Source organism: Scheffersomyces xylosifermentans, assembly GCF_036884685.1.
Source record: "Scheffersomyces xylosifermentans strain CBS 12540 chromosome Unknown RJT20scaffold_2, whole genome shotgun sequence".
In the NCBI taxonomy this organism is placed as follows: domain Eukaryota; kingdom Fungi; phylum Ascomycota; class Pichiomycetes; order Serinales; family Debaryomycetaceae; genus Scheffersomyces; species Scheffersomyces xylosifermentans.
This window is the reverse complement of record NW_027042940.1, coordinates 2,584,398-2,600,749: the sequence shown is the minus strand read 5'-3', so window position 1 is coordinate 2,600,749 and position 16,352 is coordinate 2,584,398. Positions and strand designations below refer to the sequence as shown.

The window sequence follows — 16,352 nt, the reverse complement described above, 5'->3', positions numbered from 1 at the left end:
AATGCAACGGATTGGTGATGTGTAAGTGGCTTACGAGAAAAAGCGGAAAAAGATTGTGTTAAGCGGTCTGTGATGCCACTTAAAAGTATTATTTTCTCTCCCAACATACCATAGTGAGCTTCGGTGCGCCATTGGGGTGTTATCTTAAGATGATGGCACTATGTCCTTTGTGTTAAGATAGTAGAAGAAAAATTGCTGCAGCTTATTCTGCCGCATATTCAATATGGAGATTTCTCAATTCAGAAACTGGTTTTGTATTTTTGCAACCCATTTAATCGGTTCGCTGCTAACGGTACTCAAGATTGTGCTACAGAACGGTTCCCAGAAGTGAATTTCATTGCACCCACCTCGTTCTATTTACTCAGTAAACCTTCACTGTATCTCACATTTCAAAGACCCGTACCGCGGACAAGTTTCAATTCAATTTGCTGCTATGGCAACTTCTATTTTCTTTCTGAATACCCCACGTGATCCAACTACATTGGAAACGTCAACCCCGAGTATTATGATCAGTACTGTTTTCATTAGTCCCGTTTCAGTATGACGAAGGATATTATTTTTTGTCTAGTTCCGACAATATAGCCGCACCATCCCTAAACCGGTTGATTCAAGGGTATAGTCGTTTTTGGCCAAGTTCTAACAGGAAGTCAGCAGATTGCTGTTAATTGGGGTCAGCGAAAATTTATTTAATATTAATATATATCTTTTTTAAAAGAAAAGATATAAAAAAAATATAAAAAGAAATAAATGGTTAACAATAAACTTTGCCCTGTTCCATGCTCCTTCGTTCATATACACTCCGGTTGCCTTCTTGAAATTTCATGTTTACATTTCACAAGTCATCCTTTTAGAGAACATCACACTAAATAGGATGGTGCATTGGCGGTTAGTTTGTCGTTTTAGTGATATGCATTTTTAATTACAAGCAAAAGCAGTAGTAGTGTAGTAGTATATATTAGTGGTGTTGTATATATTAGTAACTATATATATTAGTATTGTATTATACATTACTACAGCTTATATTACTACAGTGTGTTTTTAGTCTCTATTAGTATTAGTATTAGTTATTATTTTTATTTTTATTCTTCTTTCTGTCTCCATTGAGTTATAGTTATATTACCTTGCATGTTTGCATGTTTTGTTAATTAGGGACCTCACTAATTTATTGTGTGCTTTTGTTCTTTGGACTTGAGATTTATATATTTGTTTCCCAGCAGCAGAGCGTTTAAAATACCATTACTGTTTACACTGGTGAGACTTCTTCGATTGCTTGGTGATCATATTTATTATTGACCTATACCAGTCTTTTAATATTATTCTTATTCATATTATTATTATTATTAATTTTTTTTTTTATTTTTGATATCACATCATTACTTCGACATTGGCGACAGCTCTACTGGACAGCTCTACAGTCGGAATTTTGACAGCTCTTCGTCTAGAACTCAATCGCTACACCGACAGCAAGCATCATATCGTAAAAGGAGTGATAATATACCATTCTGAACCATATTCTGACTAGAGAGTCAATTCTACACTAACACCATCAATCACTCATAATGGTCAACTTGTTCTCGTCTCGTAGCAAGGTATGTCATCAGTTTTAGGCCATTGGAAGAGATGCAAGAGGGATATTTCATCGTTTGGTGTTTTCAATGTCTGAGTTAAGGACTCATTGACATTGACATGACAGATATACAGATACAAAGAAACTTCAACAACAAGCATCAACAACAAGCATCAACAGCAAGAATCAACATCGCATCAACATCCCTCTTCATCCTTTCGAACTTCCCCACCATCATCTAATACTAACATCCCCTTCTAGAAACGAGACTCCTACCAGGGCTTCTCCAAATACAATGAGGAAATCAATCGCTACCAGAACAATACCGTAGCCGGACTTCCCAACTCCAGTATTACCAGAAGTCAATCGTTATCCAACGGAGCCGGTCAGGCGGCTCTTGCTGCTTTACGTATGCACAGCCCTCAGCTCCAACAACAAAATCAACAGAACCAACATCTCCAACCTCCTCTGGTCCGTAGCCCCCTGAAGAGAACAAACTCATTGACGTCCAACAGCGTCAACCGTAGCAATTCACTCCGCAGCTACACCTACAACCCTAAACCATCATATGTGACTGGACCTCAGGCAGCCAATCCTCGTAGATACAATAGTTTGACGAGCTCGAGTGCCATTTCCTACCAATTGGCTAAGAAGGGTGCTGCTCATGCTAACAAAACGGCTCGTTCACCGCTTAACCCAGGCTATTCCTATAGAAGACCCAGTGTGGATGGCATCAATGAGCTGGAAATTGCCGATGGCAATGAGGAGGAAGAAAATACAATCATAACTACGAAGACTACCCGTGTTGTGGATTCCCTCGGAAGAACCCAGTCCATTACAACACAAACAGTCAAGACCCTCCCTGATGGTTCGAATATAATAGAAACTACTACAAAGAATATCTCTAGAAGCAATTCAAGAGCTAACTCTATTACTTCGGCAACTGCTAGACACAACTCATTGCTCTCCAATTCTAATCCAATTAACCTCCAGAAAATTGAAGAGGATCTCCAGAATTTCGACTACAATTATTTGGACCATCCTGGGAACCATGACTTGAAATTGGACATGGCTGAAAGAGCTCCTATCAACAAAGAAAATCAACATTTACTTGGTTCTCCATTCGAAGAGTTTCAAAATGACGTGAGAAATGAAGGACTTCGTCCCGAAGTTAGAAGTAACTCTTTGACAGCAGGACCCCCTCCTCCGCATTCTAATAGTTCTTCTCCTACCAAACCACTTAGATCCATATTGAAGAATTCTCAGAAACCTACCTTCTCCGAAGATGGACAACTTCAACCCCCAGAACAGCCTGAATCCTTGCCTCAACCAGAAAGCCCTAAGCATCCATATAGTGATTTGACTAACAGCCCAAAGAGTTTATCTCAACCACCAAAGGTTTCAGCTCCTGTCAGCCCTCCTCAATCTACAGCGAAGAATGCTCAAAGGCAATTTTCTCCTAGAGCGACTAACCCAAATAATCTTAACCCTACTGCCACAACGAGCAATGCCGATGATGCCTCAGTGACATCTCCTGGAAACTCCATCAAATTTTTGGAGCAAGTAGAAACGATCCCGATTTACAATGACAAGCCTAGAGTCAAACATGTCCAACACCAAGATCCACACTACGGTAAACATCATCTGCAGTCTGCACAAGGTCAACAGTCACACAAGCCAGATGCTGATTTCTACGCAGCAGCAATGGAAGCAGCATACAAGAGAGTGTATGGAGATAGAGCAATTCCTGAGCATTCGAAGAATGAAGGCTCTAATCAGGCTCACAGTCCTCGTCTAGCTCAATCTCCTCTTCAGCAACCTACATCTGGAGCCCATATTCCAAATGACGCTGGTTTAGACTCGTTAATAAAGAATGGAACCAAGAGGGACAAAAAATCTGAAGAAAACGAAGGTATTCAGGACAACTACAAATACGAAAATCACCACCGTGAGTTCATTGGACACTCAATGAGGGATTCTATTGGGGCCAAGGGCACTACCAGAAAAGAAAGAGCTAAAGAGGAAAAGAAAAGACAGAAAGAACAAGAAGCGGCAGAAGAGGCAGCCAGAAAAGAAGCTGAAAAAGCAGCCAAACAGCAGGAGAAACTCGCTAAACAAGAACAGAAGGTAGCTGCGAAGGAACAAAAATCGAACAAGAGTCCTCGTTCTAGATTCAGTCTCTTTAGAAGAAAAAGAAGTGACAGTGTTGATTCTAACAATGGCGTACATTCGTCAGGAGCTGCCCTTGGTGGTGCTGTTTTAGCGGGAGCTGCGATTTCTGCTCCTATTGCAGCTGTCTCAGTACCTTCTTTCAATGGTCAAGGCGTTCCAACTGATCACAGCGCCCAGCAAAACGTGCACGTATCTCCTGTAAGTCGTAAGCAGCCACCACCTGAAAACGTTCAATCCCCTCAAGATATCTCGCAACCTCAGTTGAGACAACCAGAGCCTACCTCTGGATATCAAAAATCTACTGCTTTACAAGAATCTCCAAATGAGACTTCCTCGAATGCTCCACAAACTTCTGCGCCTGTGATCTCGGAAGCTCCACCTGTGGTCTCTGAAGCTCCACAAATACATGTTCAGGGTCCCCAGCATGATGGCTTTGTTCAAGATGCTCCACAAGCTCCTGCTAGTGAAGTGAGTCAGTTCGAGTATCCAACGGTAAGAGAGGCAGTTAGGCCAGATGCTGCTATTGAAATCCCTCGTGAAGCACCTTCGAAAATTCCTGAAGCGGTCGGACCTGAGGTGAGATTAGGGAAGGCTTTATTCTCAACAATTCAAATTCCACAGTCCCCTGTTGACCGTACAGAAGAATCGATCGAGATCGCTAACACGAGTCTAGATGAACACGAACTGAGACAGAAAGTTGGGCTCCCTCCAATTGTTCTGGGTGCTCCTGCTTTTGTTCCTCGTCATGTTGTTGAAGATGAAGATGAAGATGAAGATGATGAGCTTCCACCGCCACGGGTGGCTGATGTCAACACTTCAGGTGAAAATATAAATGAAATTCATGATCCTACTCTGTATGAAAAGGAAGAGGTCAAGCATTCGCCCAGTCAACACAGATACGAGGAATCCCTGCCTATTGTAGTTCCCAAAGAAGCAGAGGCCTATTTGGCAGACGGTGTAAATTTCCCAGTTGATTCCCCTCAACAAATTACTTCAGCTGAAAACAAATTGGAATCTAAGGAGTCGGCGCCAAGGAAGGAGCTCACTGATGATTTTTCTGAAGTGATTCAAGGGACGGCGGTAAACAATAACACGGCAAAGGACTCGAGCCATTTGCATGATGAAGTCGATGTTCCTGGCATCGATACATCAGAAAATGCTCCTGCCACAAATGGGCCTAAATTATCAAATGATGGTGAAGAGGCTGGACCTATTCCTGTTCCCCGTCTTAACGACTTAGATCCAGAAGATGAACCTACTGAAGATGAGGATAAAGATTTGGATTTAGTTAACGGATATTATGACGCTGACGAAAATGTTGATCATGGCTTCCCAACTCCCAACAATACCCCAATAGAACCAGTTGCGGAAGAAAAGACAAAGAATTCTATTCCAGATGTTGGTGATGAAATGATTCTACCACTGAAGGCGGACGATATCCCTGAAGTTTCAGCATCTGCTCCAGATTCACAGGACTTCCACGCTGTGAACTCTCCGGCTGAACCAGAGATATCTGAGGCGGAGAGACTACAAAATTTGAAGCAGATAGTGCAGCAAAATCTAGTTAGTGGTCTGTCAACACCTGATGACGACTATGGTGAGGTTTTCAGAGACTTCGATTCTAAGGGTACTCCTGTTTATGAAAAGGAAATTAATCATGAGGATGCCTTTGTTCCATTGGTCATCCATGACAATACCCTCGCTCCTGTGGCTATTAAGCATGAGAATACATTTGTGCCAGCGCCTAATGAAAGGGGGACTTCAGCTATCCCAGTAACTAACGAACAGGAGATAACACATCCACAAGAAGCCGTATCCTCTCAAGCCTTTTCCACTAGGGATCCTCCAAGAGAAGACAAGTCTAGTGTGCCAACTATCGCAAGTCAGAGATCTGACCAACCTACAAATTCTACTGTGGCTACTGAGAGCCATCATAACAATGTTGCAAGCAATGAAAACACCATCACTGAGCAGCCATCTGAACCTGCTGACGACTTGATTGTAAACAAGAAGAAGAGTAAGAAGAAGTCAAAGTCCAAATTCAAAGAGAAAATATTCAAGTATTTTATTAATAATTATCAAGGTTAGATTTATATCCTTTATTTGTTTTACAAGGCATAGCGCCTTTCGTCTCTTTAATTCACCCTAATAATTAATTGTTTATTTCTTGATTATGTATTATAATTATATATTATTAATTCCACAGATGTATTTGACGCTCTAAATGTCTTCGTGTGTATTTTTGAACTGGATTCCGGGTGGTTGAGTTTCTCTATAGGATGCTGTGTGAATTCTCGACAAGGGAGCGTTGTTGACCTTCGTGGCTTTCCACCATTCAACTAGAATTGATTGGTCATCTTCGTCTTTGCTAAAGATTTGGCTTAGAGCCTTCCCATAGATGCTTCCACACTTCGTTCCAAAAATATCCCCAGAAGAAGATCTTTTAAAAGGCAGCGCTCCTTGGTAATTCTTTGTAGAAGGAACTTCTCTTTCAAGACAATAAAATCCTAAGTTGTGATAAAGTCGAGATTCTCCTCTTAATTCACGACTTTTCAAGTTGAGAAGATGTAACAAACAATCTTGTGGTTGAACAACAGATTCACTTCCTATTGAGCTAAGTTCATCCAGAGTGCTGAAGGAGTCTCGGCGGGAATTTGCTGTGAAAGAAAAGTTGTCCAGAGAAGTATTTAATTCTGCGTTTGTGAAAACTTCTTCCATATTGGAAGTTTTGACTCCAGATGTTGTATCATAACCGGGGGATGTAACGTCGGATTGTATTTTAGAGTTCTAATCGAAGCACAATAATAGCGCCTGTTTCTTTTCGCAGCCAAAATTTGGAGCGAATGTGAAGAGAGAGAATTCGTTATGAGTATCATCATTATGAACTGCACATCGAGTTATTTCAAAGATGAACTTGGGGAGCTTCTATTTGCTTCTAGATCTCCCATGCCTCGATGAAACAGTAGTTACTGGAAGTCGGGGTTACTAGAAAGTAGTTTGGTGCGATCTTCCCAGGTATATAATAAATATGGTTTCTCTCCTTTTTTATATCAGCTTACTACAAATTGAATTGTTCCTTGGTATTATATAAGAATGCAGAAATAGGTGCAACGATAGTATAGGTGGCCAAAATCTAAGGCGTATCATATCATGTTTCTTTACCACTACTTCATATACTCAATTGAATTCTTAGCTATTGCCTTGGCGTATAATTTTACAATGATGAAGTAGCCATATATAATGCAACATTGACCGCTAATAAATCATATAAAAATATGGCAACAGTCAAATAGCCTCAAATATTATTGTAATTACTAGTATTATTATTAGTATCAATACTATTAGTATCAATGCTATTAGTATCACTACTATTATTAGAATTAGTATTATTCGCACATCTGACATTAATCCTCAAATAATGTCAACCGGTGCATTATCCAGGGCACTCTCTCAGTCAATAAATATGATATACTTCAATAAACTAACCACACATATCTAGACTGTTCGCAACACAAATACTGGGTCTTTTCTATCAACATCCACCATAGATGTAGGCATTTATACCTTGATCCAACTTTTCTTTATTTGCCCGTATTTGCTTCCTCTAACAAAAATCTATTCCGTTCCTCCTCCGGCAAATATGCGTATTCATATTTCAATAACAATTACAGATTTTCACTCCTCAGTTAACTATTCAATCCTCTCAATCTACAGTCTCACCAATCTGACAATCCACCCTCACAATCCATCACCAATCGCCACAAGCAGGTTCGCAATTATCCCAATTAACCGTTGTGCCATCTCATTTGCATAATCAATCACAGTGTGGTGTACGACTGCATGTGGACCCTGGCGATTAACCATCGATAAGATTTTGCTGAAGAACGTGAAAAGTATGGGGAAGCAGTAGAGAATTACCAATCAGGAGTAGAAAATGTCTAGCGTAGCGACTTCGTCAATTCCTCGAGATCAACCAATTCCTGTTGTGGATACCACAACTCCCACACAAACAATTGCAGATGTACCTAGAGATTCTGGTAGTAGCGAGTTGAACATCCAGTACCAATCGGCAGAGGAAGAAGAACTGTTGAAGAAGGCCTTCGATGATTTATGCATGGCCTGTAGAAGAGGAGATATAGCGGCAGTCGACTCGTTACTCTCCACGCCAAACTTATACATTAACCAAATGGACGAATTCGACTATTCTCCTTTGATCTTGCTGTCGTTGTGTGGCCATTTGCAAGTTGTGGAGCTCCTATTGTCGAGAGGAGCAGTCTGTGATAGAGATACCTTCGAAGGCGCTCGTTGCATCTATGGAGCGTTGACGGATGAAATTCGTGACTTATTGGTCAGTTTCGATGTGTCGAAGGCAGTCGATTCATCACAGCCATTTGCAGCTCACATTTCCTCCTTGTTGAGCCCTGTGAATGAGGTGCCTACGAAGGATATAGTGTTTCATTTCCCTCATGTAAATGGTGTGCTATCCAGAGGATTCCAGTCTTTCAGGCTTAATAGGTTCCTTCTAGCTGCCAGAAGCACTTACTTCAGGGAGATGCTTACTGACGCTTGGAGCAAGGCTACAGTTGTTGAGTTACCCTCCACTATGAGTCCAGCTGCTTTTAAAGTTGTCGTCGATTATCTTTACTTACGTTCTGATTCTTTGCCTACCGATGATAATCTGCTTCAGGAGCAGATTATCTTCATTGCGGAAGAATTTAAGCTCAATGACTTGATTGAAAGCATGGAGAAAATCAGAGAGGGTAAGGATGACAAAGAAAAATCTAAATTTAAACATGATATTGCCTTCAAAATTGTGGAGAATGCTAGAAAAGAGTTGGATACATTTTTAAAAGATCATATTCTTGCCGAGAAGGTGATATCTGATTTGAAACTCGAAGATGAAGTTGATTTCGAAGATATAGAAACTGTCGACTTTATTACCAAGGAGCAGCGGGAGAAGTTATTAAACTCAACTTCATTTGCCGATATAATTGTTTCTGCGGTAGATTCAGAATCTGATTCGGTTGCATACTATCCTGTGAATAAGTCAATTATATCCAGATCTGAGTACTTCGATACTATGCTTAAATCTGATATTTTTGTGAAGGCTCACAAGAAATTGCCATTTTACAAGAATGAAAAGACCTCCAACATTAACATCATTAACAGAAACTCTTTGCTTCCAGAGCACCTTCCTGTAATCCAAATCTCCAATAGCACTGCCAGTATCGAAGTAGCAGAGATGATCTTGTGTTATCTCTACCACGACAATATCCCCCATATTCCGCTTCATCTAACCATTGACTTGCTATTTGCTGCGGACGAGTTGTTCTTGGATAGACTCAAGACAATGTGTGCTGTGCATATTGCATCTACGTTTGATAAATTCACACCAGAGGAATTCGATACTTTGCAAGAAACGCTTGGATATGATGCTTACGATTTGATCAGGGTGTCCTGGCAGACTAGAAGTGACAAGCTTGAGCAGCATATCACCAAGATGATTGCCTATAGTTTGGAGTATATTTATCAAAATGACTTAGAGAGAGAGTTAATATCTGCATTGATTAGTGAAAGTGCTGGTAGAATCAAGGCTAGACAAGATACGGATACCATTGAGTTGGTTGATGATATAAGATACTACCTTTCCAGAAAGTATGCTGTCAGTGATGATTTTGAGGATTTTGACCCTGCTGGGCAACAGTTCAGACAAATCGACCCTGACTATGTGGAGAGAGACGATGTAGTGCTATACAAGAAAGCAGTGGTCAGTTACCATAGGGATATCGAAATGATTGATAATTTATTAGACAGCTTGCTGTTGGATGCTTAGAGGTTTATAAACTAAGATTTTGGAATATATATTGTTTTGTTGTTTGACCCATGTAATTACAAAGCCGCTGTTGTAATACTATATGTGGTGAGATAATCACTTCTTGGAAATTGCTTATCCCATATATCATATATTTCAATCGCTCAACATCATACATATAAGAATTGAATATCACGAAGATAGCTCTACTATAGCCAAACTAACAGCATATCAGATCAAAAAAAAAAAAAAAAAATACTACCACCACCACTTACCACGTTTCTATACCTGCCTACCTACCTAACTACACATTAGATAAACTAGCGCACTACAACACATCACCACCACCACAACTACTACCGTACCCTACCATCCCCTACCCAGGCCTCCTCCTCCTCCTCCTCCTCCTTCATAAACATACCCTTTCGATATTTTCACGTGACCTCACCACAACCAAAAAATCGAAGCTCTTCGCATCGCTTCGTCTTGAAAAAAAAATTATTGTTAGTGAAGAGCAAATGGCACAGTGTTAACATAGTTAGTGAATAGTATATCTTGTCACATTAGCACGGTTTAGATTGTAAAATGACAGATAACAACCCCGATGGAGGGTTATCCGTCGACGTGTTTGTTATGGAAGACAAGTTGGCCAAAATTAGAACTCAGATAAATTCTAAATTGGACAATCAGAAGCATTTAGCAGTCATTTTATCCGCCGTAGAAGAGAATATCGAAGAGCAGAATAATGAAAAGTCTCCAGTAGCGTACTTTGTGTCGTTCTTGTCATTGTTAGACCAGGCTATTAAGGATGACGCCATTGTTGATAACACTTTGGCCACCACAACAGCATACTTTTTGGACATTGTGTTCCCATTCACTCCAAAGCCGTTGTTAAAAGCTAAGTTCAGTGAAATTTTGACTAAATTGGCTCCTTCTCTTACGCTTCCACAAGCTGAAGCTCCATTGGTCAGATCTACGATCGGAGCTTTGGAGAGCTTGTTGTTGGCCCAAGATCATCAACAATGGGTTGCATCAGGTAACATTTCCCCAAAGAGAGCATTTCTTGGTTTATTGGAGTTGTCATTTGATCCTAGACCAAAGGTCAGAAGAAGAGCCCAAGAAACCGTCAACAAGATTTTAACAAACCCACCAGCATCTCCTTCGCCTATACATATTGCTTCTCCATTAGCGGGTGAAGTCGCTTTGAACAAGTTGACCTCATTGCTCCAAGAAAGCAGAAAACATCAAAAGAACTCCAACAAGGAGATCAACTCCCAAATTATCCACTCCTTACAATTGATTACATCTATCACATCTGCCAATGCATGGCCAACTTCTAAGATCGAGGATTTATGCGATATCTTGTTGGAAATTTCCAAGACATCTGATCAATACTTGGTTTCATCTGCCTTTACTGCCTTTGAAGGTTTGTTCACCTCCATGTCCAACATTATTGATGTTGAGAAATTCACAAAAGTCTTGGATATTATCTTCGACTTGAAGCCTTCTGTTAACGACACTCATTTGGCAGCCTCTTGGTTAGCTGTTGTCGCAAAGGCATTGGAGAGTTTCGCTACTTTGGCTCCTGAGCAGTGCTTGTTGAAACTTCCAGTCATCATTCCAGTTGTCTCCCAATTCTTGGGATCTGATTCTAAGGATATCTACACTTCTGCCTCTCAGTGCTTGATTGCTATTATTAGTGAAACTATCCCTGATAACTTCTTGTTACAACCATCTCCTACAAACGGTATTACCGGTGAGATTTATGAAACTGTTGATGACACCATTACTTTCATTAGTGAGTTCATAGAGAAGGAGCTCTTATCCATTACTTATCAGCATGCTACAAAGGAAATTCTTGAACTACTCACTGCTACCATTCTTAAGTTGAGAACTCGTGCCAATCCTGATTTCTTGGGTATACTTGAGATAGTGGGTGAATGGCGTACTAATGAGACTGATTCTTTTCCTCATAACAAAGAAGCTGAAGATTTCATTGCAGCTGCTATTTCTACCCTTGGTCCTCAAGTGGTATTGAGTGTCTTGCCTTTGAACTTGACTGGTGGTGATCAACCAGGTAGAGCTTGGTTATTACCATTGTTGAGAGAAAATGTTAGATTTGCTGAATTGTCCTTTTACAAATCATCTATATTGCCAGTCGTTGAATTCTTTGAAACCAAAATCAATGACTCGACCAATAAGGACTCCATGAACAATAAGATTTTCCAAACTATTATCGATCAGATCTGGTCTTTATTACCACACTTCTCTGACCTTCCAAAAGATTTAACTACTGCTTTCGATGACGCTTTTGCAGCACGCTTGTCTGACTTAATGTATGCTAAGGTTGAGTTGAGAGTGCCCATCTGTCACGCATTAAGATTGCTTGTCGAGTCAAACATTGCTTACCGTGACGGGGCCTTAGCTGACGACTTATTGATGCAAGAACAGTTCCCACAAGAGGAAGCTTCCAAGAACTTGGAGTATCTTGCAACCAAGGCATCTAATGTCTTGTCCGTGTTATTCAATGTTTTCTCTTCTACGGTTCCAGATTCTAGAGGATTTGTATTGGAAACTATTGATACATATTTGCAGATTGTTCCTAAAGACAACTTGGAAGAAACTTTCAACAAGGTCTGTGGTTTGTTAAAAAACGCCATGGATGAAGAATCCTCTCAAGCCCCAGTTCAAAAGAAGAAGGGTGACACTTCCAAATTGAGTCTTACCATGATGGACTTGATTGTTGCTATGTCCAAATATGTTCCTGAGACTTCCCACAATGCTTTGTTCACTATCTTCTCCAGTACTGTCTCCGCTCAAAATGATGCTTTGATGCAAAAGAGATCTTATAGAATCATTTCCAAGTTGGCTGAAACTGAAGAAGGAAAGCAATCCATTTCAAAATTCATTGGAGACATTGAGAACGTGCTTATTCAAGGAACAGAAAATACTCAGATCTCTGCAAGAGCTTCTCGTTTTAATGCCATTCTCTTGGTATTGGAATTGTTGCCACAGTCAGACTTATACTTTATTCCATCTATTTTACAAGAGATAATCATTTCTACAAAGGATGTAAATGAAAGAACCAGAGAGTTATCCTACCAAATTTTGATTAAGATGGGTACTAAGATGGATGAGGGAGGTATTATTGACAACTCCAGAGTTCCTGGATTTGCTCCAGACACTCCAGCTTCCGAAGCTAATTTAACTGAATACTTTACCATGGTCAGTGCCGGTTTGGCAGCTCAGGCTCCACACATGATTTCTGCCGCTATCACAGCTGTTTCATGTTTAGTCTTTGAATTCAAAGACAAATTGCCAACTGACGTCTTATTGGAAATTGCATCTACTGTTGAGTTGTTTTTGACTCACAATTCCAGAGAAATTGCCAAATCCGCTATAGGTTTTGTAAAGGTGGAAGTCTTGTCTTTACCTGAAGATTTGGTAAGAGCTAACTTGAACGAATTGTTGAGCAAGTTAATGAGATGGTCTCACGAACACAAGGGTCACTTCAAATCTAAGGTGAAGCATATCTTGGAGAGGTTGATTAGAAAGTTCGGAATTGAGATTGTTGAGCAAGCTATACCTGAGGATGATAGAAAATTGGTTGCTAACATAAAGAAGTCTAGAAACAGAGCTAAGAGAAAGGAGGAAACTGAAGGTGAAACACCAAATGGTGGACCTGATAAGAAATTCGTTTCTGCTTACGAGGAAGCCTTGTATGATTCTGAGGTATCTGATGACGAGCCTGAAGAAGAAGAACGTCCTTCCTCAAGAGGTAACAGAAAGCCTGATCAATATATTTTGAAGACCGGTGATGAACCATTGAACTTAATGGACCGTCAATCATTAGCACACATTTCTTCTTCTAAGCCAAAGAAGTTTACCAAGAGCTCGATCTCGAACAAAGCATCAGAATTCAAGACTAAGAATGGTAAGTTTGTTTTCAGTGAAGGAGGTAATGATAATGACGATCCATTGGCTGGAAAGGGTTCTGGTATAGATGCTTACTTGGATGCTGTCAAGCAAGCTCCACAAAGAGGACAAAGAAACAAATTGAAGTTTAAGAAGAGTAAGGAAAGCAACGAGGATTGGTCTGATGATGAGCAAGAGCCAGAACGTCCTTCAAGGGGTGCTCCAAAGGGTAACTTTGGTAAGTCTAGGGTTTCTAAACCAAAGAAGCCTCTCAAAGCTAGAAAGAAGCTCTAATTGCATTTCATTCAAAGTCATACTTACATTCATTAACTCTTTTACATACACACGTTTATTTTCTTCTATATTGTATATTACGCCAAAAATGTAAATACCATTTTAACGACCTCTTCGACTTGTAAACAGAAAAAGGAGTTGCAAAAGAGTATACCGATGCTGCTGTCTTTATTGTGATTATGTAATCTTTATTTACAGCTTATGTAATTTTATGGCCTTGTGCATATTCAATTTTTTCACTTTTCAGTATTCATAATGAACAAGACTCTGTTAGATCAGGATAGTTGTACGAAAAGCAAGCAGTCATGAGTAGCCCAATAAGAATTAGATTAGCTCGCTTCGGCAGAAAACACAGCCCTTTGTATAATATAGTTGTAGCCAACAGAGGCAAAGCTCGTGATAGTTTACCGATCGAAGTTTTGGGAACATACAACCCAAATCCGGTTCCATTAACTCCACAAGAAAAGGCCCAAGGAACAAAGCCATTCAAGCATATAGAGTTGGACTTCGACAGATCGAAGTACTGGTTAGGTGTGGGAGCTGAAGTGTCCGATCGTGTTTCTTTCTTGTTCAAAAAAGCAGGCTTATTACCAGAACAGTGGCCCAAGCCAAGTAAGTTGAGTCAACATGTTGAAAAGCCACTCACTAATGACACCAAGACCATCCTCGAAGAGCCAAGAGAGTTCTTCAGAAGAAGGTGAACAAGCCGTCCTGAAGTCCAATAGCATATAAATTTCATGCTATTCTGCTGCAAACAATGTAATAGCCATGAAATGATTTCATCCCTGTAAATACTGAATGTACATCTAGATATATTGAAATTTTGTAGTAGTTAATGATCACGGTTGTTCCTATGGAAAAATTTCCATCTACTCTTCTTTTTGTCTTCAGATCTTCCAAAACGGAAGAGGAACGTTCTTTTCTTAACTTTGGTTCCATCTTCTTCTGAATTAGCAACCTTTGAGAGGGACAATTCTTTTACAGTTTCGGTAGTAACATTATTCGTAGCCACTGGCTCTTCTGCCAAAGTCTTAAAGTTATCTACCCACAGAGGACGTTTGTTCTCTTGGTCGAGTTGGTACCTATAGTCACTCTCAGAAAAGTCGTTCCGATGTAGTTCAGAATTCTTAATAACTGTGATCCCCGTGCTTGAGTTGTTAACCGCTTTATCGTCGCCAAAAAGTTCACCGTAGACTGAAACAAGATCCTCTAATTCTACTACTGTTGACTTGTTTGAAGATTGCTGTAGAAAATTAAGGATTTCGATAATAACTAATTTGAATTGACCCATTTGTTCTTCAGGAATCTCATTGTTATTGCAAGAATTGAGTAAGTTATCCATCATTAGTTTCAATTCAGAATTGGCCAGCTTTAGTCGTCTTTTATGTTTGATGTACTCTTCTCGAAGATAACCAAAGATACCTAAATCGGGCTTGCAATTTGTGAGTACATGGAATATGGACTCTTCTACCATTTGATAATGGAAATTAATTTGCATGGCCTTCCAAGCCCTATTCTGTGCTTGCAACACTTCAATATTGGCTTTGCGGGGCTTGGTACTAAAGTCATCCGGAATTTCTTTTCTTAGTCTTCTGGCTTTAAGGACTTTTATGCTATCTTTGGGGCGAAGCGGGCCAATCTCCCTTTCGAATTGAAGTGATTCAAAAATGGCTTGCAATTTTCTTAGTAAATTAATAGTGGTTGCAAAACTGATCGAAGTGTACGTAGGTAGGGGAGAGCGTCTGTCGTAAATGAATTCAATGATAAATTTGACTCTCTCTATTATCTTGTAACTTGGAAGCTTTGGGGGATCTTCTAGTTTGAATCTTTGTTTCAAAGGAATCAAGAAAGAATTGGTTAGAAGGACATCAATGATCTTGTTCAGGCGGTTATTCTGTAAGAATTCAATGAATATTGGTTGTAAGGAGGGATTTGTTCTAACCATTAGATGGGATGATTCTAACAAGTTAAGGACTGTTCCATACACACTGTATACCTTAGAGAAGGTTTCCATATAGGGCCCTTCATTGATAGTGTTATCTAATTTGGCTAGTTGAAACCTCAAGTTATGTTCATTTTGCCGCTCACCTGGTTTACTTTCCAAAGTCGGATAAACCGTACTGATCGTAGTGTTGTAGGTCAACGGATCCATTTTTTCTTTCACTAATTCAATTGAATTCGTTGGATACCTTTTCAACGGTCCATATCATACTATCTCCACACTTTCACAATTTCATCCTCATCATTAACATTATTAATGACTGCAAAATCTCAGTGCATTCACAGATTTGGTAGTGAGCCTTATTTTGGGAAATTTCTATGTGTATGGTAGCGCGTGTCGTTGAGACTTTTTTTTTCACAGCCATTACAGTGTTTCCATATATTATTCAAACTAGAGGCCAGAATTATTCATATTAAACCCCAATAAGTTCATGCTACCCTTCAAGCAAATTAGTATTGAGAACTACATGTTGTAGGTTTGAATTATTTGTTGTGATTAGTATGAACCAATTCGAGTTGCAAGTATGAATTAAAATTGAAACCACTGTAACGTACGTACGTTCATTCATTACAGTAATGAGTATGGGTAGA

General features: G+C 39.8%; 5 protein-coding genes across 5 annotated transcripts; 4 read left to right on the top strand and 1 right to left on the bottom strand. All coding sequences in view use genetic code 12, as the record gives it.

The window, feature by feature from the left end:
* The first annotated feature begins 1,100 nt into the window (after positions 1-1,100).
* Positions 1,101-5,958, top strand: RJT20DRAFT_126459 (uncharacterized protein). Its single transcript, XM_064916761.1, has 2 exons — positions 1,101-1,589; positions 1,829-5,958. Exons 1-2 carry the CDS (start codon positions 1,560-1,562, stop codon positions 5,825-5,827), a joined length of 4,029 nt encoding a protein of 1,342 aa, XP_064776493.1. The 5' UTR covers positions 1,101-1,559; the 3' UTR covers positions 5,828-5,958.
* A 1,715-nt stretch (positions 5,959-7,673) lies between these two features.
* Positions 7,674-9,572, top strand: RJT20DRAFT_91973 (uncharacterized protein; the record flags this gene model as incomplete). The annotated part of the gene is made up of 1 exon (XM_064921405.1): positions 7,674-9,572. One exon carries the CDS (start codon positions 7,674-7,676, stop codon positions 9,570-9,572), a length of 1,899 nt encoding a protein of 632 aa, XP_064776492.1.
* Positions 9,573-10,028: 456 nt separating this feature from the next.
* On the top strand, positions 10,029-13,871 carry RJT20DRAFT_126455 (mRNA-binding protein). Its single transcript, XM_064916760.1, has one exon. The coding sequence runs from the start codon at positions 10,137-10,139 to the stop codon at positions 13,758-13,760; it is 3,624 nt and encodes a 1,207-aa protein (XP_064776491.1). The 5' UTR covers positions 10,029-10,136; the 3' UTR covers positions 13,761-13,871.
* On the top strand, positions 13,867-14,527 carry RJT20DRAFT_31826 (mitochondrial 37S ribosomal protein bS16m). Its single transcript, XM_064919683.1, has one exon. The coding sequence runs from the start codon at positions 14,066-14,068 to the stop codon at positions 14,459-14,461; it is 396 nt and encodes a 131-aa protein (XP_064776490.1). The 5' UTR covers positions 13,867-14,065; the 3' UTR covers positions 14,462-14,527.
* On the bottom strand, positions 14,528-15,995 carry RJT20DRAFT_31817 (uncharacterized protein). The gene has a single exon (XM_064919682.1). The coding sequence runs from the start codon at positions 15,910-15,912 to the stop codon at positions 14,593-14,595; it is 1,320 nt and encodes a 439-aa protein (XP_064776489.1). The 5' UTR covers positions 15,913-15,995; the 3' UTR covers positions 14,528-14,592.
* Positions 15,996-16,352: the final 357 nt, after the last annotated feature.